Source organism: Barbatula barbatula (assembly GCF_947034865.1).
Source record: "Barbatula barbatula genome assembly, chromosome: 23".
Taxonomy (NCBI): domain Eukaryota; kingdom Metazoa; phylum Chordata; class Actinopteri; order Cypriniformes; family Nemacheilidae; genus Barbatula; species Barbatula barbatula.
Window position 1 is genome coordinate 17942008 of NC_136786.1, and position 26018 is coordinate 17968025.

General features: G+C 38.9%; 1 protein-coding gene across 1 annotated transcript; it reads left to right on the forward strand.

Annotated features, from left to right (window-relative positions):
• Window positions 1–569: 569 nt before the first annotated feature.
• On the forward strand, window positions 570–25114 carry cnbd1 (cyclic nucleotide binding domain containing 1; the record flags this gene model as incomplete). The annotated part of the gene is made up of 12 exons (XM_079447664.1): window positions 570–609; window positions 682–754; window positions 2731–2850; window positions 12240–12385; window positions 15138–15229; window positions 15641–15778; window positions 15916–16048; window positions 21424–21530; window positions 21661–21811; window positions 21999–22066; window positions 22210–22269; window positions 25001–25114. The coding sequence occupies 12 exons, from the start codon at window positions 570–572 to the stop codon at window positions 25112–25114; spliced, it is 1242 nt and encodes a 413-aa protein (XP_079303790.1).
• Window positions 25115–26018: the final 904 nt, after the last annotated feature.

Sequence of the window (26018 nt, forward strand, 5' to 3'; positions counted from 1 at the left end):
TGTTCTCTCAACAGGTAGCGGTCTGGCTTTTGTTGAAACAAGTAACTTTATATTAGCACCTATCGTACTATTGCTCTTTTATGACTTATCGCTTATCGCTCCCTGAATACCGCTAGAATTTTACAGTTTTATTTATTTAGCACTGCATATATGAATTTATAGTCTGTCTGATATGTGACCTGTGTTTTGACTTGCATAACCTTATATGTTTTGCTAATAGTCAATTTAGCTTTGTAACAATGACAATTTTAAAAAGCGCTATATAAATAAAGCTTGATTTTTTTTGTAAGAATTCTGCTCAATGACTAAATGTAAATGTACATGTCAGAGTAACATCATATTACTACCTGATACCGTTATTGTACAAGAAAACTGTTACGGATGCACTGAAATGTGTTATTTGAGCAGGCCGCATACAAGCATACGGTATGTCTGTTGCCATAGCGCACAGCAACAGGCCAAACACACTGACCATTGAGCTCCAGTCACTCCACATCAATAGAAAGAGTCATTTGCGATCACCCTTTATCATCTTTATATACCGCATATGACGCCTTGAGCATGCAGAAATGGCTCTTCAAGCAACCACACATGGATCCGCACATTCAGGTAAGAGAAAGTCACCGGCGCGCAGACCTTCATATTGCGTATTTGGATGTTAAAAGCAACTTGTGTCCATAGCTGAACAAAGAGTCGCAGACATTGACTTCACAGAGCTGAGCAACTTGTGCCGAATCACACAGCTAAATAAAAGGTACTAAACTTCACGGACTGGTGAATTAAATGATTTAGTTCAGGGAGAAATAAAGAGACAGGAGCAATAATGCAATAGGTGTTAATACCAAGTTACTATTTTCATTTTAAAGAAACTCATCCGATGTTTGCATTCGGTCTGTGCTTTTCCTGTTTTTCCTGATCTTTTATAAAAGATATTACATGCTTATCTTCACAGTCGCATTTCTACTGAAGAGAGCCATAAAGAATTCATGAGCTCTTATAAAAGAGTATTCGTGTGCCGTCGGACATCTTTACCCAGAATTATCCTTAAAAGCAGCATGTGAGTATCTAATAGAAAATTATTCTAAAGTTTATAAAGCCTGTGTTTTGAAAGTGCACTGAACATTATGTTGGTGATAAGCTGGGTTAGTATATACTGGACTTGACCAGATCAATAAAACTAGACTTCATCCGTTCTAATAGCTGTATTGTGCTGTATTTGCAATGCATTAACCTTCTGACACATTAATGATTCAAATATAACCCATGCACGTTCTTTATTGCTTTCAATGCTTGATTTAAAAGATCCCGAAGAAACTGAAATTCATACCTGCTAAGTGAAGGTTGTTTTTGGCTGGATTTTGATTTAATAAAGCTTTGAATTGAATGTTGATATATAGTTTGCCTGATCGAAATGTATAGCAAACATACTTCAGAAACACCTCTTGAGTCATTTATTTAGACAACCGCATTGCAATGTGCCATGAGCCGAACGACTTATTAGAATTCAGTGCATGTGAAGTCATACAGTTCACATTTATAGCCAATGATTTATATTTGCTGATGGGAAAAGTCTTGTGGATCCTATAACAGAAAGCAAACATTGCACTCTCCTTTGCAAGAAACTCAAATTAGGCAATTCGAAAGATTTATTGGACACAAACTTTGGTGCAGGTGAAGTTGTATATTTCACTAATGTGCATTTTGTATAGACTTAAATTAGTTTTCTGGGTTTTTTCATTTCAGAATTCTGTTCTGCAGCAAACAAAACTAGCCCTCGGGAATGTATAAAATGGCAGTGTGCTTGATAACAGTGGAGCGTTCCTCAATCTGCGAGATGTATATGCGTCATTATGAAAAAAAATCCTCATTGTGCTTTTTTAGAAAGTTGCAGCTCTTTGAGTGAAAGTCACAAACAGGAAATGTTTTATAAAGGACACGTGGGCTGAGGTGTGACGCAGAACCCGTCAGTCAGTTGAGTCGGAGATGTTTACAGTCCTGTAGCAGCCTCTCAGAGCATTATAATGCATTGGAATGAACGCTCTTGTGGGTAGTGACATATGAGTCATGTGTTTGATCGGATGAAATATAGATATGTTCCCAGTTGGAATCGAGTGTCTTGTAAAGTGCGCACAAGGGGTGTTATTTACAGGACGGGTTAAGTGAAAAATGGCTAGTGATTATCTTGTAAATCAAATTTAATGGCGCGGTTTTGGTTCTGTGAGGTCATTGTGATTGAAGGCACGGCTTAATGGGGCTGAACCTTTATTTACACATATATGTCTCTTTTCACATTTTAAAATAATGCTAAAGTTTGTATTCTAAAACACGCATGATAGTAAGGTACGTAGTGATCCAAACGTAATCAAATTAAATGTTTTATATTCTTAAGAGACGCCACAAAGGGGATGTTCTTTCTCAACCAATCATTTGATGAGATGCATTTTGAGATGCTTTTTAAACAGCATTAAATGAGCTCCTATGTTTGCTGTGGTTTTATTTCACATTATTTCAAGCATAATAATAAAAGTTCAATAGTTCAATAGTAATTGATCTCAAGCGTGATACTAAGAAGTTATATAAATATAAACATTTATCATTAATATCATATATACAATAATATTTTTATTTTCTATTTGTTTATAAAATATTGAAATTTTATGCAGAAATATCCTGATGGACGAACTTCAAAACTGGCAAATTCAAAACTATATTTTCTTTTCTGTGTTTCAGACAAACTCCAGTGGAGCAGAGACTATCTGAGTCTTCTCATGAGGTCAGAAGACATCAGCCACATGGAAAACTGACTTATGAGTCACTTGTGGGTCACGTGATCAAAGCCCAGAAGAAGCTGTGAGTGTTACAGAGATGCTTTGTGTGCTGAGCAATTTTCTGGGTATTACAAATCTTTCTGAAATTATTGATGACACCATTACTGGACAACAGATATAAAATACAAGCGTATTTTGAGAGGCCTGATAGAAGCTTCTGAAGAAAATCACACGGGTACATAAACCCAAGAGATGAAACTAAGCTTTTTGAGATCAGAATAATTCTATGGATTATTTTTGTTACAGTTAAAACACGTTTCCTTAGTTCTCATGCTAAACATAAGATAATTGTGAAAACCAACGAAACACAAAATATTTGATATAAATAGATTAAAAAGTCTCGATCTGTTTAGTTTTATTAGACTCCGTTCTGAGCACATTGTATGGCATTTCTGATCCAACCGAGCAAGGTGTACAGACAGTTTCTTAATCCACCAACAGAGAGCACTGTAGTCCGTTTCCAAACAATCATTTCTGTGCTTCACGTTTGAATCGACACAGATTCCACAAGCTTTATCTATATAAAAACTACTGCAAATTAAAATCTTTGCTTTTATTTAAACAGCGATAGACATTTTGAGGACTTTGTGCTGTATGACATCTGGTTACGTTTTATTGAGAGCCCCGGAACATAATAATGGATGGGACGGATCTTTTGCCAAAAGCCCTCTGCCATTATCTTATAGCATTATCTTAATTCATATCAATGGGTCCTGTTTTACTTTCCCGCTGTCACTGTTCATTATGTCGAGGATATTGAATAAGAGTGTGGAGGAAAGAGAGAATTTCTTGGGTCCCGTGTACAGCAGTGTATTGTATTTAGTCTTAAACGTTGCTTGGTGTGGGAATATCGTTCCTTTTTTTACTTTTATAATTGTTTTTTTGAACTTTATTTATATATCCACATATTTAAATAGGACAGCGGAGGCCGATAGGGGCATGCGGTTAAGAGACGGGATGCGGGAACACAGATCATTTTTCTTTTTAAAATTCTAAATCACTAAGCTTATGCGATAAATAAACATTCAACAAATGTCCCGTCAACGACATCTGACCCATTGATGCTTCTGCCATGTTGTCTTACTGACATTTCCCAAAACGCAAAATCCCAAATAACTTTGTATTCACGTGTGCCCGCACCACGTAAATATGCACCTCGTTTTATCCTACAACCCATTCATTTCATCAATACGCATGTTTCCTTGGAACTGAACTTCATGATCTTAGCTTGCTAGCTCAATGCTCTCCGTTTAAGTTACGCACCGAAGATGAATGTTCATAGATTGCTTCCAATTTGAGCGACAGTTATAGACCCAATCGTCTCTACCAAAATGGTCATGCCATCCCATAGGAAAACCTTGCAGTGCTATGCTACGCTATACTAAAATAAGCATGCATACCGAGGGCTCATTTGTGCTTTAATGTGCCACATTACAAGTGAGTAATATGGATGACATACTGAGAGCTACACACGTGGACCGCTTTAGGCCGAGCATCCCTGGTCACAGGTAACGTTACCTGCAGGGTTCCTGATATGCCCTTGTCTTTGGCTCATAATGCTTTCTCATGTCTACATTAACTTTTTCATCAGCTCGGCGTCTAGATATTTGGATCACATATGCCAACCACCGGGGGAATGTGTTGGAAAGATGTGTGCTGGATAACAAAACTAGGTCACGGTTGTATTCAATATGGGAGACGGGATTGTCTCGTTCCTGTGAGGTTCTGCCGTGTGACATTCAGCATGCCGTGTTGTGAAAGAATCTCAGTCGTGTGGAAATGAGATGAGAGAGGGTAAAAAAATCATAAACCCGGTGCGATAGACGCTCGATGGATTGAATGACAAACGAGAGCCCAGAGATTAGAATTTTTAATGCATTTTTTGTTTCGTCAGGCATGAATCATCAATGCAAAAATATCTTTGTCTTCGTAATCTCTCATCAAAAGCAAGCTCGCCGTCTTGTTTTTTGCTGTCGTCACAGATCCCTTCCTTTCAACCACCTGGTACATATCGCCCGCTTTCCTCGGCCTAATCTAATCGAGCTCCTGCGCGTGGATGCCGTAGCTTCACCATCTGGGCCCAAACAGCATCTCTCTCATTCGAAAGCATCTATTATCCCTCCAGGTATAATTGACCCATTTGGTTTTACTCCGCCAGATAATGAAAGTGGGTTACTAACTGTGTTTTAAATCGGTCACATAATGAGCTTTTAATTGTGAGGATGGCAACTGCACGGTTTCTGTTTTAGCGCTGTACCTCTTTAAATGAATACGCGTATGTGAGACACTAGACAAGGTCAGTTGATGCCCTGAAGGTCACCTGGTGACCTGGTGTGTGATCATGTGTTTGTTTTTCGTTGTACGTCTTTACATCTGTTCCTGTCACTAAGCCAGTTTTCCCGATCCAGGTCTCATGGGGAGCAGGACCAACTGTGCTGGCGCACACACACACACACGCACACACACATACTCATACTCATACTCATACACACTTCCTGACCATGCACACTGTTCCCGTGAGAGTCTGTCTCTCTGCCAGCTTTGGAGGCAGGAAGTGCTCGGCTTCCCCCCGTGCTGGCTTCGCCCGTGAAGCTCAGCGTCCAGGAGGCCGATGTTAAAGGCAGAACAGGGCAGGGAAAGGCAGTGACGGGGGAACCAGCGGAAGACGTTCAGCTTATTTTACCAAGGAAAATTTGTGCTTCGTGTGCACTTTCTGACTGTATTTGTGTTGTAGTTCATGTATTTATTTTGCTCCGTGATTCAGAGCGCTGACCCCAACTCAAGACTTTCCATTTTCCCACAATTCCCCTCTTGTGTGTTTCCTGGGGATGTGTGCAGGACAGAGAAACGTACTTTGACCCAAAAAAGCTACTGCAGCGTTACCTCAAGCTTTTTTTCCATATGTTTTGATATAAAATGAGGCCTATGTACGTACGTATGTATGCTTTTTTCATCAAGAATGCTGCAGAGTTGGCGTAATGAACTTATTTGATTGTAATTTATGTGCATGTGATTGAATTATGTATTATTATGCATATTTTGGGCATCTATGTGCATATGTAAGTATTTTTAAGGTGTGTGTGGAGCTGTTTCAGAGCAATTTTTCCCTTTACGGTATCTCTTGTATTGAAGGTCCAGTTTGTGAAATCTAGTGGCACCTATTGGTGAGGTTGCGAATTGCAACCAACGGCTCACTCCACTTTCAAAGCACTACGGTGGCTCACACAGAACTAAGATGTTTTCACATTTTCGCATCTTTGCTGAAGCCAATAATGTATTTACGAAACGCGTTCTGTAGAGCAGTTTGTCCGTTTAGGGCCACTGTAGAAACAAAATGGCGACTTCCATGTAAGAGGACCCGCGGTGTATTTAGATAGAAATAGCTCATACTAAGATAATGAAAACATAACACTTCATTATGTACGGTCTTTATACACCTATGAAGACATAGTTATTTACAGTTAAGATCTTTCGCAAGATTACACAAAGCACCTCAAGAAGCTGTCATAAACTATATCTTAAAGCTAAGCTAACCACACAGTTGTTTAAATCTCTAAAAAAATAAATCAAAAAGTGTGTTGGGTGACAGTAAAATTTTAAATGTTTTACTTAATTTGACAATTTAGTTCTGAAAGATCGGTCAAGCGATGACTAAAGGAGTTTTTACTGATTTAATGATGATAAAGTCTAAACAGCATTTACTCTTCATAATAAAACTCTATGCAACTCAAAACATTAGAAAGATCACTCCTTCTCTCATTGTTGTTGTTGTTTAGCACATGTAAATAGTAACACATTCTATATGTAAATAGTTTATGTTTGTAACATATGCTGTAATCCTTTTTAGACAGAGATTTAACATAGAGAAACATTGCTCACTTCAGTGAATCAAACACAGGTGAGCATTGCAGGGATTTCCTCTACAAAATCACACAAACATGCAAAATCCACCTTCTCATCCATTCGGCTCCATCAGGGGACTCCACTAACAGTTTTCATCCATTACGGTTGTGAAAACCACAATATAACATCTGTCAAATCTATACATTATGCCAGCTGGCTTGATTATCTTCCAAAGCAATTCAGACCTGTACATCATGTAAAATGTTTAGTTTTATGGTTTTGTCTTATAATTTAGATAATTTATGAAAGCTCGGGGGGCTTACGATAGAGCGATGCGTGCAGAGACAATGATTGGCTGGGTTCCCTATTAGCCTACGTTATCTAAACCATTGATGTGCTATATTTGCTGTTTAAGACGTTGTCATGGCAACAGCTGATGGGCCTGTTGGGTGTGATGAGAGGAAGCCAAATGGAAAGAAAAAACCTGAAGCTTTGTTTTTCTTGTCTTGTATGTGTAAAAACGTATTTTTGCAAAGGTAATTAATAATGAGATTTTCAAATTGCGTGACAGTAAGAGGGGTGGGAATAAAGAGACCTCCATATGTTATCTGATTCAAGGTCAGTGCAGTACAGCCGACACAGATTGTATGTTGAATTTAAAGGGATGGTTTATCAGTCACATTAATGACTATCACAAAAGAAGATATTTTGAGAAATGTCTCTGTGGTTTTGTGTCCATACTATAGAGGTCAATGGGGGTCGATGTAGTTTTGTGTTCTGTAGAGGTTTGAAATGACATGAGAACGCGTAAATGATGACAATGAATATTTTTTTGGTGAACTATCCCTTTAATCATCACATCCGTTTCACTGAATTGAAGTTTGGTAAATAGGATTCTGATGGAAATAACAGGTCAAACCAGCTCAAGGCAGTCATGTGTAAATGATGTGATGCTATATTATCCTTTCTCACCTGCGCAAGTAAAACATTCATTCTCACACATTATAAAGATGATCTTACATCTGTTTGAGAATCTGGATATCCAGACCAGATTTGAGACCACAGTGAAAACTGGAAACACCCAGGATGGGATAACTTTTGGACTTCGTATTGTAGCGTGGGAAAAGCACGAGAGAGCCATTTATTTGAATGGAAATATGACCAGGATCTGTTTAAAATGGTTTCGCTGTTGCTTTTGACTGATGGGAGCGGTACACTGGTAATTCTTTCTTCATGTAGCAATCTGTTCTTATGAGAGAGAGCGTGAACATCTCAGCAGCTGCTGTGGAAAGTTCATCATCACTAGAGGAGTGGAACGGGATTCTGATGAAGGGGAAGTCCAGGGTGAGACCCGATGCCTGTAAGCAAACTCTTTTGTTGTCGAGCTTGAGAACAGGATTTATTTGTCCCAAAAGGAAATACATGATCTCATCGACTTAACCCAGATACAGACTTTAACTATACCTGGTTTAGATTTATACTCAGTTATTGCGTAGTGTAGTGTTCGCTGTTTCTTAATGAAACCAAATCTGATCACCCTAAAGGAACAGTGTGTATCTTTTGTAGGATCTATTGACAGTAATGCAATATGATATACATAACTTTCTCTTCAGAGGTGTATAAAGACCTCACATAATGAAGCGTTATGTTTTTATTACCTTAGAATGAGCTATTTCTATCTACATACACCGCGGGTCCCCTTACATGGAAGTCGCCATGTTGTTTCTACAGTAGCCCTAAACGGACAAACTTGTCTTACAGAACGCGTTTTGTAAAAACATTATCTCCTATACGTGATGGCATGTTAGTCCTGTGTTAGCCACTGCAGTGCTTCGGAAGAGAGTGGTGTGCGTCGGAATGAGCCTTGTGGTGCAATCTCACCACTAGATGCCGCTAAATTCCATACACCGGACCATCAATCATAATTGTTTTTCCGATTGAATAGAGAACAAAATCTTCTCGGATCTTTCTGTGGAAAGAAACCCTGCTAATATTTCAGAGTTTCAGAAGAGATTGCACGTGTCTCGTTTTCATTTCTTGTAAACGACGTACGGAGAAACATCCAAGGCAATGTTAGTGCTCGTAAGGACTAAGAGCTCAGTTCATTCCTGATCTACAAAAGTACAATAAAACCTCTGAGCCATGAAAGAAACACTCAAAGAAAGCTGAAAGTTTGGCCTATGCTGTTATTTTAGTCTCTTTGCTGTTATAACACCGTTTTATGGCAGATCTTTTAGAGAAAGACTGGTTCCTGCGGGGGTTCCTGACAAACCTTCAAACTGTGCCCCAAATGTTTATGAGATGCAATATCAAGTCTGAGAATACGGTTTTGTCTTGTTCCGTTTTGCACAACAATTTTAGCGTTTCCATTTATCTGAGTGTCGTGCTGGGCGTTTGTTCCAAAACACATTATCAGTTTTGATGACATACACACGTGTTGGCAGAGGAGACTTACTTAACAGTTTTGACAGATATAATTTGTGCTCTGGTGGTTTGTCAGGACTTGATACTCTTTGGCTGTTAGCAGGATAACCTCAGAATCAGATGTAGAAACTGTCACGTCCGACAGCTACCAGATGAGTGTAAGGAAACCTTTTCATTTTTTTACTCACACAAGTGCACGGCCGTCACTCTTCAGTTGACAGATTTCCAGATGGTTGTTATTCTGTTAAAGTAGTATTTCTTATTTAAGACAAACATGGCTGGCCAACAACATATCATTTATTCACCTGAAATGTCTTGTTGGTTTTGTGTCCGTGCAATGAAAGTCAATGGGGGGTCTGTGTTGTTTGGTTCGCAACGTTCTTCAAAATGTCTCTTTTTGCGTTCAGCAGAAGATATAAACCAGAAGACCGCACTGATTTACCGCGCATGTCAGCTGTAGCGTCGAGTGTTTCTCATGTCATCCTCAGCAGCTATGGGAACAATCTTATCATTCTTGGCTTTTACCACACTTGTCTGTTCTGATTTTCGTGATAGGATGAAGGAAAATAAAAAGAACAGTAAAATCAATTTGCTTCTAAATACTAACCTCATTTCCCCCTTTTTCAGGAAAAGCGCCACAGACAATTTCAGAGAAGACAGTGGAGGTTATCAGCAAAAAGATTTGCACTTCCAGATCGAATTGATTACCCGGTGAAGGTTTTCCTTTTATCTACAAAGCCAAGTGGCACTTAGAATTTAAATTAAGTTTGCTGCCCATTCTGACCCCAAAAAACATTTCTGTGGCTTTAACTTTAAGATAGGCCTTATCGATGTTCCTCTCGAGGTGATTTATGTCCGTGGCCAGTCTTGGTTTAGTGGCAATTTTCCCGCAGCGTCCTCCAGAGATAGTTCGCAGGAAAGTATTCGGTGCCTGATAAGATAGTGTTGTAAAGGCGGCCCGCTCGGCAGATAAGGACGATTACAGATGTTTGTTGAAAGACAAAGCTTCTCGACATCCACGGACCTGTGGAACCAAAGGCAGCTGACACCTTTCTGATGGGGCCGTAATGGTCTCCGTGGAAAACAAGACCGCCCGTTCCCCCGGCCATGGCAGACAGTTTTATCTAAAGCGACATATAGGAGTGTGTTTTTTTCAGTATTTGTGAATTTAACCCATGATCTTAGCAACAGTTATGTGAGGACACATTTACCGCAGGCTTTTGGTGACCCGGTTTTTCTGTTTTATCAAAGTTGTTGTTGCTCATTTTTTATGGTCTGATTGAATATGGTTTTCTCTCTTTTTGCTAGTTTTGTCAGCTGAATTTCTGTTCATCACTTTTGCTGGCATTCTCTTCACCTCTGCTGTTTTTAATTCACCGCCACCGGCTTCCGTACGCACCACAATCTGAAAACATTCTCACGCAGGGAGCAATAATTCATTTTTTTCTCATTTTTTCAGTGATGCGTTTCCCCAGTTAATTAGAATCTTATGGAGGGATTAAAGATTGCAATTATTATTATCTACTGAGAATTTATAATTAATTGAAGTGTAGGGAAATGTCAGCGTGAATCCTGGAGTCCCAGAGGTCATTTTCTAGGCCGGCTTTGGTTATTCATTTTATTATTTTAAGGCCACCGGTTGGTAATATTTAAAAAAAATATTTTAAAGTTTAATGAGCGAATGTGTTTGTCCGCCATGCATTTGGGCTCACAATGATTAAAAACAAAACAAATTGTGATTGATCAATGTATATCCATTCAGTGAACATCTCTAGTCCAACAATAATTTTATAAATTCTAACTATATAGGTTTAAACCTTTTAATGGGAAAATACAAAGTGAATACAGTTGTGAAAGATTTACAGTAAATCATAATGAAGTAATGAATTTATTAAATAAAATGTATTAAATAATATATTATTATTCTAATATATAAATATATATATATATATTAAGTTAATAATGAAAGATTGAATAAAAAATCCCAATTTATTATTTTATTTTGTCAGAAAAAAATCTAAATTAACTAAGCACGCAAATTGTTCACATTAATATCATTTCAAATGTATTGTCACATTACAATAAAAAGTTAATCAACGGAAATGCACAACTTACAGCTTTAGTTAAATTTTGTTATACTATTTTCTATTAAACTCTTAATCTATTTCATTAAAAGGTTCTATTTATTCATTAAAAGCTTATTGTTGACTCATCTTGGCTCCTTATGACACAATAAATGACCAACAAAGTAAAATGAGATTTCCCATTATCTTAGACTTTAGGTCTACGTGAGAGCTTCTTGTAAATTGTAATCTCATGTTTGTCCATCATGTGTGTAGTGTTTTGCGTCACATGTATCTGAGTATATTGATCGTTCTCTGGAGTGTTTTAAATAAGTCTAGGTGTGTAATGATCCCTAAACTAGGCACTTTGTCACTTGTTTATATTGCTGTGGTTAAAAGCGTTGACATGAAAGGGTGATAGATATCAGTGGTTTTAAGAGATGCACAAAGCAAAATGGTTAGAGAATGTTTATGGGAAAGCCTGTCTCAAGCAAGCTCGGTGGAGGTTGGGACTGATTTACCGAACACCCAAACGCTCACAAAGGATTGATTGATGCTTTTGACCTCCTTTTAGCATAAGCAAATGCTCTCATACACTCGCAGCATTGTAATTAACCAGCCTCCCTTGCAGTGGTGTGGTCCTGATAACTAAACTCCTTCCCAGCCAACGCCGTTGACTTTTTATCACTTGAACATTCATGGATGCCCTGCAAATGCAATCACTCTTATTCTCCTAAATGAGTTAGTGACAAACATAACATGCTGGAGAAGGTCTTCTGAATAGCAATAGCGGTCCAGGGTTCATTATGTGAGATGGTACCCGGAGGACAGAGGGAATGTGAAAAGATAAAGGCGCTATTTTAGTGGGATGTAGTTCCAGGAATCGTAGTAACAGTGCTTTAATAGAGATGAGAATGAATTTAGGGCAACTGTAGAGACAACATGACGAATTCAATGCACGTGGATCGCGGTTTATGTAGATAGATATAACTCATTCCAAGGTTATAAAAACATAACGCGTCATTATGAAAAGTCTTATATATCTCTGACACATAGTTATTTAAATCTTTGTGTTTTACAGGCCCATTCAGCGATCCCAACTTGAGAATTATGTCATTTATAAACTCCTTAAGGGAAACCACAGCGTGACTTCTCAGCTGAGCTCACAGGAGCTGAAACAGATCAGTACCATCACCACCATCGAGACCTGGGACCGCGGACAGATCAGTGAGTATCATATAAAGACTCAAACACATTACTATGAAGTGTTCTTGGACCACTTCTTAACCAAAACTACTCTTGGGTTTCCTGTGGCTCAGTGGTTAGAGCATGACGCCATCAACACCAAGGTCATGGGTTTGATCTTGAGAGATTGCACATACTTAGATACAATGTATAGTATAGTATAGTATAGTATAGTATAGTACAATGCAATGTAAGTCGCTCTGGATAAAAGCCTCTGCCAAATGCATAAATGTAAATTTGAAGAAGAAAATGGCCACATGTTAGCCTTTTTCAAGAAATACCATCTCAGTTCTGTTTCTTTATGTAATCACACTCAATGTTGGTGAGCTGACATCCACAAAAACTTTTGCGCTGTTTATCCGTCCACTATATTAAAATCCTTATATTAAAAACTTGTTTGACTTGCTCCATATTGACTTCTTGTGTCCATAGATTTGCCAAACATTTGGTTTTGAAGTAAGCCTCCAAAAAGATTCTGTGCTTCTCTTTAGTTATTAAATTGACCTTGTTTTCATTGATCTCTACAACGTGGTGGACATAAAGTAAATCCATCACGACAGATCAAGCAGAACCATGAGAGCTACAGTCAATGATGTTCATCCCAAGTCTGCGCTGGTTTGTATATTGTTAAATTTGCCGATATTTTGTGCCTCTCGCGAACAGACGTTCATGATTTCCAATTGATGTGTGCCTGCTTCCAGCGTCTGGCCAGGCATCTGCTAATCTGTTCTCAATGTCAGCTCATATTTGTTCAAGGCCGCCAAGTAAAAACATGAAGGCAAGACAATTTGATGAAAGCGCAAATCCGTGCCTCAACACCTGTGGCTGGTGTTTTGCAAGCGTCTGGTATGTTAGCGATGGAGATTTCTGTATTGATTCGTCTGGAGCGGTCAGTTAATGGTCATGGCGTGTTTTATGTCACAGATGCTGTTGAAGGAGATGCTCGCGGGCCTGTGGTGCCCAAGTCTCCCCAAGTTGTAGCTGTACATGATTACATATCATAAACACAGCGATTTTTGTGACAAAGTGATTTATTTGACTTGGCGACAAGTCAAACAGAAATGAAGATGTGGTTTAACCTAAAAATGAAATTCTGTCATCATTCGCTCACCCTTTGGTTCTTTCAAACCTCTATGACTTTCGCTCCTCGATTGCAAAAGGAATGATTTTCTTTTTTCTGCAAAAGTACCATATGTGTAATAAAGTCTTGAACCATCTGGAATAACCTGAAATTCCAAAAATTTTCACAGGTTTCAAACCTCATTCATGTTTTTGTCCATACAATATGTCACATCATTCCGATCTCCAAACTCCACTCCGTCCCTTTTGTTGAATGTCAATGGGCACAATATAAAAGAAAAGTGTTTGTATTCCCCAAAAAAAGGAAGATGTATGGGTTTGAAACAACATGAGGGCGAGTAATTGATTCAATCCCCTTCGCTCTTGTCTGTTGCACATCTCTCTTCTTTATTGTGAAATTCAGCGCAACAGCAACTAAATAAAGAATAGTGCCGAACGCTGCAGTTTTTGTGGGGTTGTATATTATGAACTTGAATGCATACAAATGCTAGATGTCTCGCTGAAAGCATCAGCATACATCTTGTTATTATTTTACTGTGATTTAGGATGACAAGGGCTCTGTATGAGATGTCTATTGGAGGTTTTCTTTCTGCAACTTTATAAAGACACTTCCAGAAGCTTTAAAGTGACAGTTCACCCCAAAATGAAAATTGTTTATCATGTACTCACTTCCTTGTCATTTCAAACCTGATGACTTTCTTTATTTCGCAAAACACAAAAGAAGATATTTTGAAGAATGTTGTGACCTGGCACTTGAACTGGTTTTGTCCAAATGCGTGCCGCTGTTGTTTGGTTACCAACTTTCTTAAAAAGAAAAGAAAAGAAAGAAATAATGAAAGTAATACAGGGTTGAATTACAACCCGAATTCTGGAAAAGTTGGGACGTTTTTTAAATGTGAATAAAATGAAACTAAAGGAATTTCAAATCACATGAGCCAATATTCTATTAACAATATAAGATAGATAACATAGCAAATGTTTCAACTGAGAAATTCGACAGTTTTATCCACTAAATTAGCTCATTTAAAACGTGATGCCTGCTACAGGTCTCAAAAAAGTTGGGATGCGGCAACAAAAAGCAAGCGGTTTTGAAAAGATTCAGCTGGCAGAACATCTAGTGACTAATACAGTTAATTGATATCAGTTCTGTAACACGATTAGCTATAAAAGGAGTAAAGATGGGCAGAGGCTCTCCAATCTGTGATAGACTGGGTAAAAAGATTGTGGAATACCCTAAAAACAATGTTCCTCAACGACAAATTGCAAAGGCTTTGCGAATCTCATCATGTACAGTGCATAACATCATCAAAAGATTCAGAGTAACTGGAGAAATCTCGTGTGTAAGGGACAAGGCCGGAGACCTTTATTCGATGCCCGTGGTCTTCGGGCCCAAAGACGACGCTGCATCACTCATCGTCATGAATGACATTACTAAATGGGCCCAGGAATACTTCCAGAAACCACTGTAGATAAACACAATCCCCCGTGCCATCAGCAGATGCCAACTAAAGCTCTATCATGCAAAAAGGAAGCCATATGTGAACATGGTCCAGAAGCGCCATCATGTCCTGTGGGCCAAGGCTCATTTAAAATGGACTATTTCAAAGAGGAATTGTGTTGAATTCTGTCAATCTCTGTTTTTCTCTGTTTACAGTCTTCGGCCATAATGGATTTTACCTCATTCTGACGGGCTCTGTGAAACCGTACAATCGGGAAACCCTTAAAGAGGATCAGAAAGTCTCTACGGTATGAATTGAACCCATCAGGTTATCTATCTGTTATTAAAATATTAAATTGCCCATTGCAAAATATTTTATTTCAAATGTTTTAAACGAATACTGCTGTTACTTGCAGTTTTTCTGTCTACCATAATCTCAACCATCAAGATTTCGCTCTTTTCTAATTTAAGGCTTTCATGTTTTCTCATTTCTTAAAGAAAAATGAAGCGATAAATACTTTTCTTTGTGCAACTTTTAGCACATTGTTCAGCAACTCACACTGCTCAGAAACCTCAGATTTTGTCCAGTGGGCCCAGAACTAGCCACAGTAACCAAGGGACGGAGCTTAGCTAAAACTCAGTTACATTACTGAATAAATGCACTACATTATGACTGTTTCTGTCTTTTGAACAAAGCTTATTCAATTTGCTGTCTCTAGATTGTCGCTGGTGGTTCATTTGGTACTTTTGGATCTGTGAACGGTTCAGGCGGAGATGCCATCATCCAATGCGTCCTCACACTGGAGACCTGCGAGATTCTGAAAATATCTTCTTTTGGCTGTCAGAAGCTAAAAAAGGTTTGGCGATCTTAACATGGATGACAGTCGTCCTTCCCAAAACAAAAACATCAGTGTTGACCAAGTGCATTAAATCACACCCAATAAAAAACCCTAGCTGAAATTCCCAAATATGTACTGTCTTCAACCTTTATTAGGACATCTTGGCACAGGATAGTGCGGTTAAAATGACTTTGATCCAGTCTTGCCAGCTATACCTCCGTTGGCCAAAGCTTTCCATCAGCCACCTGGCCGACGGCACGCATCTAAAAACCTTCCCCGCTAATCAAGGTAAGTGGACGACTTGATTGAATGCGTTTTTACGCCACGAATCACAAAGCCACATTGGAGACACGTTGGAGACAGATGCTTACCACCTGGACGGCGTAATCGCTTTTCTCACCCGTTCTGATTTGCCCCTGAATGAATGTGTTTATACGTGGAGAGCGCTTGAATATGATTTGAGAAAAATACACAAGCTGCTCCATTACCCCTCACAGCTGACTTTAATTAGCAGGACTGCTGTTTTTCCACCTCATTGGGGAAATATTGAAACTGAGATATTCATTTAAGCGCATATGTTTATAATATTGTTGCAAAACAAATGTTACCCAGACCGGTACTGAATTCAGTGCTTTGGAGATTGAGTTGTGCACCACATTAGAATTGAATTGCATTTCTCGGTTTCTGAATTTTCCTATTTACTACTATGTTGTTAGAACATAAACACACAGTCAGAAGTGTTTGAAATGCTACCTATAGATATTTAGAGTATATCTAGTTTGTTTATAGTACCATTTAAAACTTTGGAAAGACTTCATTATTTAGATTTTTTTCACCTTTATGTATAGTAAACTCATCAAAACTATGATTTGTGTTGTGACTAAAAGCATCTAAACTAAAGCATAACTTAGTAGTAGGTAGTCACGCTTTGACTATAGTTTAAAAACTCATACACCTGGCATCTTAAAAAAAAATAAATGCCCCGAGACACTGACCCAAATAAAAGCAGCTTCACTGTAATAAACAAACAAAGAAAGAATAACATAAATCTGGTCTGGTGGAGTTTATCATCGCTTATAAATAGTTCAAGCATGTACTTAAATACACAGAATAGTGAGTCTGATGTGGTCTACAAATCTACAAATCTTCCAGATCTGACCCTAATCTTTCCTTATAGGAGTCCAGAGCACAATCATTTTTCAAAGTGCTTTAACCCCAATGCTGTTATTCTGGTCTGTTCAATATCAGTTTGTCCTCTGGGGCTGGTAGGCGGGCATATGGTGCGCTGTGGTTGCGCTGAGATGCTGGGCGGTGCTTAGCAATCATGACAGAAATCTTTATTTAGTTGTTGGAATCTCTCTCTGTAGGTCCGGGTGTCTTCATCTGTACCCTGTAATCCGTATCCACGCTCCCATTATACATCTTCATTCATATCTTCCACTTTAATGAAAGACTTTGGCCATCATACAGTAAAACCGTTGTTTGGAGGTCGCTCTTGGAGGTGCTGGATTAAATTCTTGCTATTGGTTTTTCTTTTTGCGTTCTTCCTTCCTGTATGTGCACTTTCAGTTTTCTTCCCACACTGCAGATGGTTGGCCTATCATATCACGACTGTTCTTTATCAGCGAGACGGAGAGAGAGAGACCCGCGGAGCGAGATGTGATTAGAGAGTGAGACAGGTGTGTGGGAGAGCTGATTGATTGAGTCTTATCTGAGCGTGCAGCCGACAGCTGATGGATGGGCGTGAGTCTCCTGATCATCTCCTGATCATGTTCTTGAACTAACTCCATCATCACAGCTGTAATTCCTCTTTCAGTTGGCAGGTTTTATTAACCGGGTCATCTTGGACCCAGTTGGCATGAAAAAAGTACTTTGTTAGTCTGAACCTCTTTATCGAAATAATATAATGCGCTTATCTGGAGCGAGGGACTGTTTAAAACACTTTCCTGGCATGTTTAGTTTGTTTGGCAGATCAAAGTATGTTTAAGTCATTGAAAGTCATTGAGTCGGTGGATTCGTATCCATACAACGGTAGTCAATAGGGGCCGATGTTGTTTGGTTACCAGCATTCTTCAAAATATATTTTGTATGGTGCAGCAGGTTTTTAATGACTTAAGAATGAGTAGATAATGAAGGATTTGTGATTTTTGGATGTAGGAGTCATGATCCTAAATTGGTGCCAGTATCTTAAATAAGTTTATTTTCTAATACGTATTTATTGCAGTGCAGGAGCTTGCGCCCCAACCACTGTACCATCGCTATGATAGACTTCATCCAGGTTATATTACACATTGGACATTCTCATTCACTTTCTTTTCATTTCCTTTTTTCTTTACAGCTTTCAGTTGTACAATACTTTGTTTAAAGTATATCCATCTAATCCTACAATTCAGATCCAAGCTTGCCAATTCAATTTAGTTCTGTTTTTTGGTTGAGAGAGAGAGAGACACTATGACAGATTTGACTGGTCATCTGCTGGTTACGGGTTGTTTTATAATGATTTTCTGATGTTTGTTGTTTAAATTAAAAGTTTATTTGCGTGCGCGTGCATGTGCGTTGTGTTTAAACAAAAGATCGGATTTGAAAAATGTCTCTCCTATGATAGCAGTAGTATATTTTTTCAGTGCTTAGAGTGATTTTATGTTTTGTAAATGTCTGCAACATAAATGTTTGTACCATTTAAATTAAATATATAACTTGATTACTTTTAAGGGATAGTTGATGACGGGGTTGTGTCATTCAGGACCTTGGACAGCGGCACCACATATGAACACGGCCTACAGGTGCAGAATCAAATACTTTTCACACCTGAAATGGATAAGACGTCCCTTGCCGCTTGTGTATTTAGTATGTAGTGAAGTAAAACACAGGTTTTATTGGCTTCTTACACACACTAACTAGCCATCTACCGGCGTATGTCCAATGTCCAATGCCAAACCACTGTCCTCAGTTGAACTTCCTCGAGACGGTGATGTATGACCTTACAGGTTTGATCCAGAGACCAATGCGTTTTCCTGCGGAAGCTCCACCAGACCACAAACATAAAACCAATACGTTTCATTTTCTTAACTCTACCTGTTGCTTTTTATGAATCGGTTTCATCCAGACCAACTTTTTATTACACTTTTTTTGTTTGCACCGAGTGTCCTGATTTTATGTGAATCGCTCTATGGTGCTACAAGTTGATTCGTTCTTTGGGGAGATCGAACCTTAAGGTTACCAGGAAAATCTTCGATCGTCTGGTTACATTGTTCCCCTCATCTGACCATAGCACGACGAATGATGGTGAGAAGTTTTTGAACAACTTTGCCAAAAAATACACTTGGATGCCACTTCAGTGTAGTTCATGTGTGTGTAGATAGAAATGGGGAAAAAGAGCAATGCAAGTGCAGTAGTTACTGAGTGACAGGACCTTTATTGACATTCTGTACCCATCATGTCCAGAATTGACTGTGACACATCTTTGTACTGGATGTATTTTACAGAAGCACACTGGCATCATCTGTTTTCAGCAACGGTAATCTAATTTCTCCCTCTTTTTCTTTGTCTTATTCCCTTTCTCACCTTCAACAAACATGTCATCTGATCAGAGGTGAAATCGCTGGTCCATTAGTTCATCAGTCTGTGAGCTACCCAGCTTCTCAGTTTGCCCTCCAGGGACATGAGCTGTAAATTGTAGTGTGGTGTGTTCTACCGTGGGATTACATCATACAGAAGGCTGTTGTTTTTCTCACGGGCTTGCCATCTCACTCTGGGGATCCAGACCGTAAATCAGGTCTGAGACAGGATATTTTAGCCATTTTTTAATCCAAGTTTACAGTCCAGTATGATTATTTCAATAATATCTTCTGATGGTGTATGTACATTTAACACTGTTTCTACACGGGACGCGACGCATCCAGTGTGGACAAAATTATAAACTAAAATGGGTTCTTAGGCGTTCTATTGTCTTTTGTCGCATCGCGTCCGGTGTAGACACGGTGTAAGGATGTATAGGTGAGAGCGTTTGGTATGTTCTTTTCCTGCAACCGCAGATAGAAGATCAATTTTATACCTCCAATAGTGTTGTGGGCGTTGGATGTAACTTGTCATTTCCTTCCTAGTTTATTCCATAAGCCTGATTGGTTGATTAGAATGTCGTCCTAAGATCATCTTTTTTCCCTACTGACAAATACAATAAAAACTTCTCCCTTTTCTTCAAATTCATTTTCATTTGTTCAATTTAAGATTTTGGTGCAATCCATCTCTTTTAAAAGTACTATTGCTCAACAGTGGACGAAAGAAGTATTTTTACTTTATAAAAACATATCAATTAATTTTGTAGGCCACAATAGAAGATGTTTACAACATGATTGACATTATGAGGAATTTATAAAAATGTTATTAATATTTGTTCATTATTTATTTGTCAAATTCATCTTTAACTTAGTTTTTTGTGTTTTGTCTTTTAATCGCTCAATGAAGCACACTCCAAGCGTGTAGAAAGGCAGAGACAGTAATTCATTAAGCAATTTTTTTAAATGAGTACGGAATATTTGATGATATTGTATTGAAAATATTTATCCAATAAAGAGTGTTTAGTTTAAAAATACAGTGCTTCTTCCGTTTCCTGTAAACTAGCTGTCTGGAGATACAGATTTCTGCCCCATAGCGACAAAATAATACATAGAAGTTCCGATTTTCTTTTTCTCTTAGACTCTTCCACATAGCTAATTGTGTGTTGGAGTAGAGAAATGCTGAATTTGGGGTGTTTATGCCTTTCGGGAAGAGACGTAAACATGCCGTGCTCATCTAAGTAGACAAACAGCGTGCACCAGAGCCTGCTGTGATTTCCCAAGTGAATGAGACATTTGCTTTTTAATCGATTGCGGAGACACGCGGAGCAGAAGAATAATGCGGCACCACTGGTTTTGAGTGAGCGCGTGAGAGATGAGATTAAAACCCGGCGCCGAAACATGACTTTCACGGTTCTGAGTCCTAAAGCAGAGGCCTGGCTTCTGTCACCGGCCAGACAAATGGACTCGCCTCGACCCGCTCGCTGCTTCACACAGATGGGATTTACCTGTCAGGTCTGAAATACAGTGTTTCCCCCTGAAGTTAAAGGCCCACTGTAAATCAATTTAATCCTCACCTCAACACCGCTTGTGGGGCTGATGCCAAAACATAGATTACTTCTGTCGTAAACAGTCTTCATCTTTTTCTCATTCTCTGCAGCCTGGGTCACTTCTGGTGTACACTGAAATGCATTTATTACAGCGGGAATCTAGAGCGTACTGCTTTGACGTGACACAAGATGTGTTGTCTGACAGACAATTCAAACACACACACTTAGTGGAACACACACGGGTGCACCGTTTGTGCTACGGACATGAACGATATGCCGGATCATGTGACTTGTTTAGAGGAGGTTTGCTATTGCTTTGCTTAGCAATCAGATGTTTTCCTTGCAGACCATAAAACAGGAAAATAATTCAATAGGCTCAGGATATCGCAGCGATTTAGAGGGGCAGTAAGCAACCACCAATGACACCCTAGCAACCACAAAGGTATCTAATAAAACTCCTTAGCAACCACCCAAAACATCCTACTGGAGCATCGTACATTTTTGCACGACCAAGAGCACTCGAACTAAATGTAGTTTATCTTTTATTTGGTGTGTACAGTGCTGGTGAAGGAGGGAGAAATCTGTGCATTTGTGGTCTTCATTGGTCACGGAGAATGTAACATCCTTCAGGACGTCAGGTCGTTAATGAATCCCATGGACAAAAAGGTACTTCCAGGCAGCTTCTGTAGAGTCCAACAGATATTGGACTTTAAAAAGAAACATTCGGGCATCTAGATTGTGAAAAGTGGTACTTCACTATAGGAATCAATGCTGTAAAACTGTGAATGATTTGCAGGACTGTAAGATCAAATCTGTGGTGGTTGGTAAACTGGGGCCAAAGCAGTCGTTTGGAGAGGTCAGCATCCTTCTGGACCAGCCCTCTCCGTGTACTATTATAACTGCCTGTGAAGTTCACGGAGGAATTATTCAAGCAGAATCTTTGAAAGGTCAGTTACTACACTTCACCGCTCAGGACCTGAACACAACCAGCTGGATAACCATGACATTACCCCTTAAGGTAAAAATGTACGCAATAACAGCGAGGGCTTACCTTAAATAAACTCTGAGCAGGTTTTAATACATAATTTTGTCTGTGTTTTATATATCTTAATGCGTTTTCTTTCTTGGGTTAAGAGCTGGACGCAGTGACCACCTCACTTATACTGCAGACGGCGCAACCAATATGTGGAAAGCTCAGGAAGGTATGAAAGTAAGGAGAATCCATGTTAAAGCTCCAGGTTCTGCATTCTGTTCTGCATCAGTAGGAAGTGTCGCACATGAATGTTGTTCCATCTTTAAGGCCGTTTGATGCTTTAAGTTCATATGTATATTTTTCTTGGTGCAGGAGGAAGTCATGAAGGAGTTCCTGACACAGGAGAGGATGAAAAAATGGGAACTTGAGAAGGTTGTTCTTCTATTTTTTTCTTTTCTTTTTGACCCTTGAACCCATATAACTGTGTGTGTCCATCACAGAAGAGAGCTCAGGGTGTGGGATGTCCATGCAGAATGCCCAGTGGAATAAATGTTGGAGACAACCCGTAGGAACACATTTACAAAAATATACAGTTTTTTTGGTAGACCAGAAAATGTAGATCAATGCAGCTTTCGTCCCCCTGTGGTGAAAACTAAGTTTTAAATGCATGCCTATACGTTCATCATTTTGAACCGTTGGGGAGTATTTTCTCCGTAAAATTGCCGCGATTTACGACACCAAATTTACACCGTGTCTACACCGGATGCGCCGCGGTGTGACATTAGAACGCATTATAATTTTACATTTTGTCCAGACTTGACGCGACACGACAAACCCCTTAAGAACCAGCCGATTGTTGCAGGTCACGTTGTGTGATCGATCTGAGCCATGGATATGTCAGGATGGCACAAATACTCAGCACTGAAGCGATTGTTATTGTTCAGCTCTGCTTCTGCAATACATGCAGTGCTGTTTACATGTCGAATAAGGCCAATAATCCACCGTCTGAGCTCACGCCATTCAATGGATGATGGGAATAATTTGCATATCTATGAATCGTAAACTAAATGTAATCTTCTGTATATGTTGCTATATTACTGACTCAGCAGCTGAGAAACACTGTTCTGGATTCTGTGTAAAGACTTTATAAGTGTGTGTGTGGTCTGCGAAGCAATGCTGTACTTCTGTATAAAGCTTCCAGCGCTTATAAACAGAAGCGCTCAATCCTTTCCTACACTCTTTAGAAAGCCTTTTTTCAGATTTTCCATGCTCTCCCTCTTGCTCAGTTTTCCTTGTTTCTTTCCATGTAATGTTTTATACTCCATATGGAAAGTTCAGGCGGCGTCCACGTTTCGTGTAATGGTGCTATATTAGGAAATGGGTCGCTGATAGAGAAGATCTTAGATCTCTGTTTGCTGTCTGTCAGACCTTTTTTGTTATGATTTTCTGTTATGATCCTACATGAAAAAGTATGTGATTCTGTATCTGCGTATCTTTTATATGGCATGCATGAGGTCCAGGCGTTCTGAGGTCCTGTGAGTCATGTGACCTCACCTCTCTCCTCATCCTGTACATTCACACCTGTTTCTCATTCTTACATCCATTATACACAAGGGTCTGCGTATATCTGGCCAACAGAAACACCCTTTGGTTTGTTTTTCAGATGTGATTTAAAGCTCGTATCGTCTGTCTCTGGAGCAGTTTGCTTTCGCCGGGCAGGAAAACAGGCTTATGTAAATAGTTGCTGGCAAAACTGCGGCCAGTAATTATTCAGCTCAATGTTCAATCTGGCACATTAACTATTAAGTGTAAAGTTGTCTATTACTTGTTCTTGAAATATAAGCTATTCAGAATAGGCTGTGTGGAAAGAAAAGAATCAATGTGACAAAATGGCTCAAAATCTCTGATTAAGGTAAAATAATAAATGGGAATATGGGAATGGGACTATGGGAATAATTTCATTACATTTATAACCATAAAATGTCAGGTTAAAGTAATCTATTAGTGATGCTGTAGCGATATAGTCCAATATTTATTTTGCTTACCATTAAAATGACTAAAATGATTCATGACAGTATTGGATTATGTTTACAATGTTTGGAAATGGGCGATTCCGTGAAAAAATCAATGTCAAAAGTTTTTACTAAAGGTCTTTACTATGCTAACAGCACATATATCAACATTTGGTGGTTTTTAAATTTATTTTATTGTTTGTGCGTGATTTTACATTCTCTAATAAGAGTCATTTTCAGAATCCATAACAGGACATATTCCTCATAAAAGGAATTAATGAAACTAAATATAAATGAAAACTATGTGATGTTCTATGAAGAGCCGTCCCTTCTCCATTAGGTTTGTGCATTTCAATTCACATAAATCCTACAAAGTTTGTCGTCTCTCAAAACGTGTCCTTTTCTGTCACATCCATAATGCATGTTTCTTTCCTATATGCATAGACTGATAGTTTTAAATCTATCAACAAGGGTTTAGTCAAGTATAAAAATTCCCTGGGCGTTTGCATGTCACATCCATAACGCTGGACTTGCCCGAATACATTTTTATCTGATATGAATCCTGGAATTTTTTGAAAGAATGCAATGCAGAATAATATTAAGCATAAATAAGAAAAGTGTTTCTATTTAACCTTGTATGGCCACATAGGATGAAACAAACTATGCTGCTGCAGTCCGATATAAAACTATGTTAAATACAAAGGCTTGTAAACAGGCGACAGCTCATTTATCTTCAGGCATGCATGGTAAATCTCTGTAATCTGCATCATGTATTTAGCGGTGTCAGGCGAGAGCTTTTTATATTGACGTATGGGCTTGATGCTAAACACATGCCACTATGCAGACGTATGCTGATTATAAACTCCTTTTGGACTTAAATTTCAGTCTGTATTGCTGAAATAGCGAAAACTGCAATACCTTAGTATACCTTGAGATTAGTGACAGTTTCTGGTGGTACAATCCAGGACCACCCACTGAACATCTGATGCATACACATCAATGACAAGTGCTAGACACCACCAAACCAGCAGAAACCATCTTGGACAAAGTGGAAATTTATAGTGATCTAAGCTGGTCGCATGTTAAATAAAGTAATCCATGTATTTACTGTATCTGACCAGATATCCTCTCTCTCTTCTTCTTTCCTACAGAAAAAGATACTTTCTGATTCTGTGTTTTATAACGGCGTTCACCCGGGAAGTGGCAAATGGACATTTAACCGAGGACCACGAGGAGTAACTGGGAAGATCAAGACATCCACATAAATATTGGAAATATTATATCAATATTTTATGGGAATACAAACGTAATGACATTCACATCTCCACCCACACACTCAAACACAGGCTCAGCCAAACACATTTACTGCCTTAATGAAGACGAAAACCAGGACTTGGAATCAATGCAAATTTGTCCAAATCTATATCTTCTGTTTTCGCTTAAAACAGATCCCGTGGCTGTCACACGTTCCAGAAACACACGTATACGCTCACATGTCAAGCATCTCTCCTAAAAACATTGCATTATGAAAGTAATACGCTTGTTGGGTGAGCCACAAGGATTTTCAACGGCCTACCAGGTGGATCGAAAACGGAAAAACAAGCGCCGCAGTTAAACCAACATGCACTGACAAAATGAGATGCTTCTGCCGAGCACAACCGAAGGTCTAAAGATCCGATCACTTCATCCCACAAATCCGCAGCCACGTTAGCTGGCACAAAATCTTCAACGCTGTTTTGTTTTCCGCTTTCAACTAAAGCGTTGTGTTTCACAATGTCATGTCAGAGGGACGAAAGGTTGTCATTTGGACATGTGATTGGGAATGTGTTCATATTCTTGAACTCCCTCGGTTCTATCTACCAACACAGTCTCACGGGATTTTTTAGACTTTCAATCTAATGTATTTGAATGCACTGTATCTTACATATGTGTAGATATATAGTAAATATACATTCAAAAAAGGTTGTGCTCACTGACACGAAAATGAAACGATTCCAAATTTCGTGTCTATGCCACGAACTGCCGTGAGACTGGGTTGGTTTTACATTTGTCAAGCCAGTCGTGAGTCATCTGGGTGAATATTTAGAGACAGGCTTTTAAATCATAATGTAAACAAGTGCGAAGGCCTTCAAGCATCAACATATCTGTGAGAACCTGAATTATTGCGTT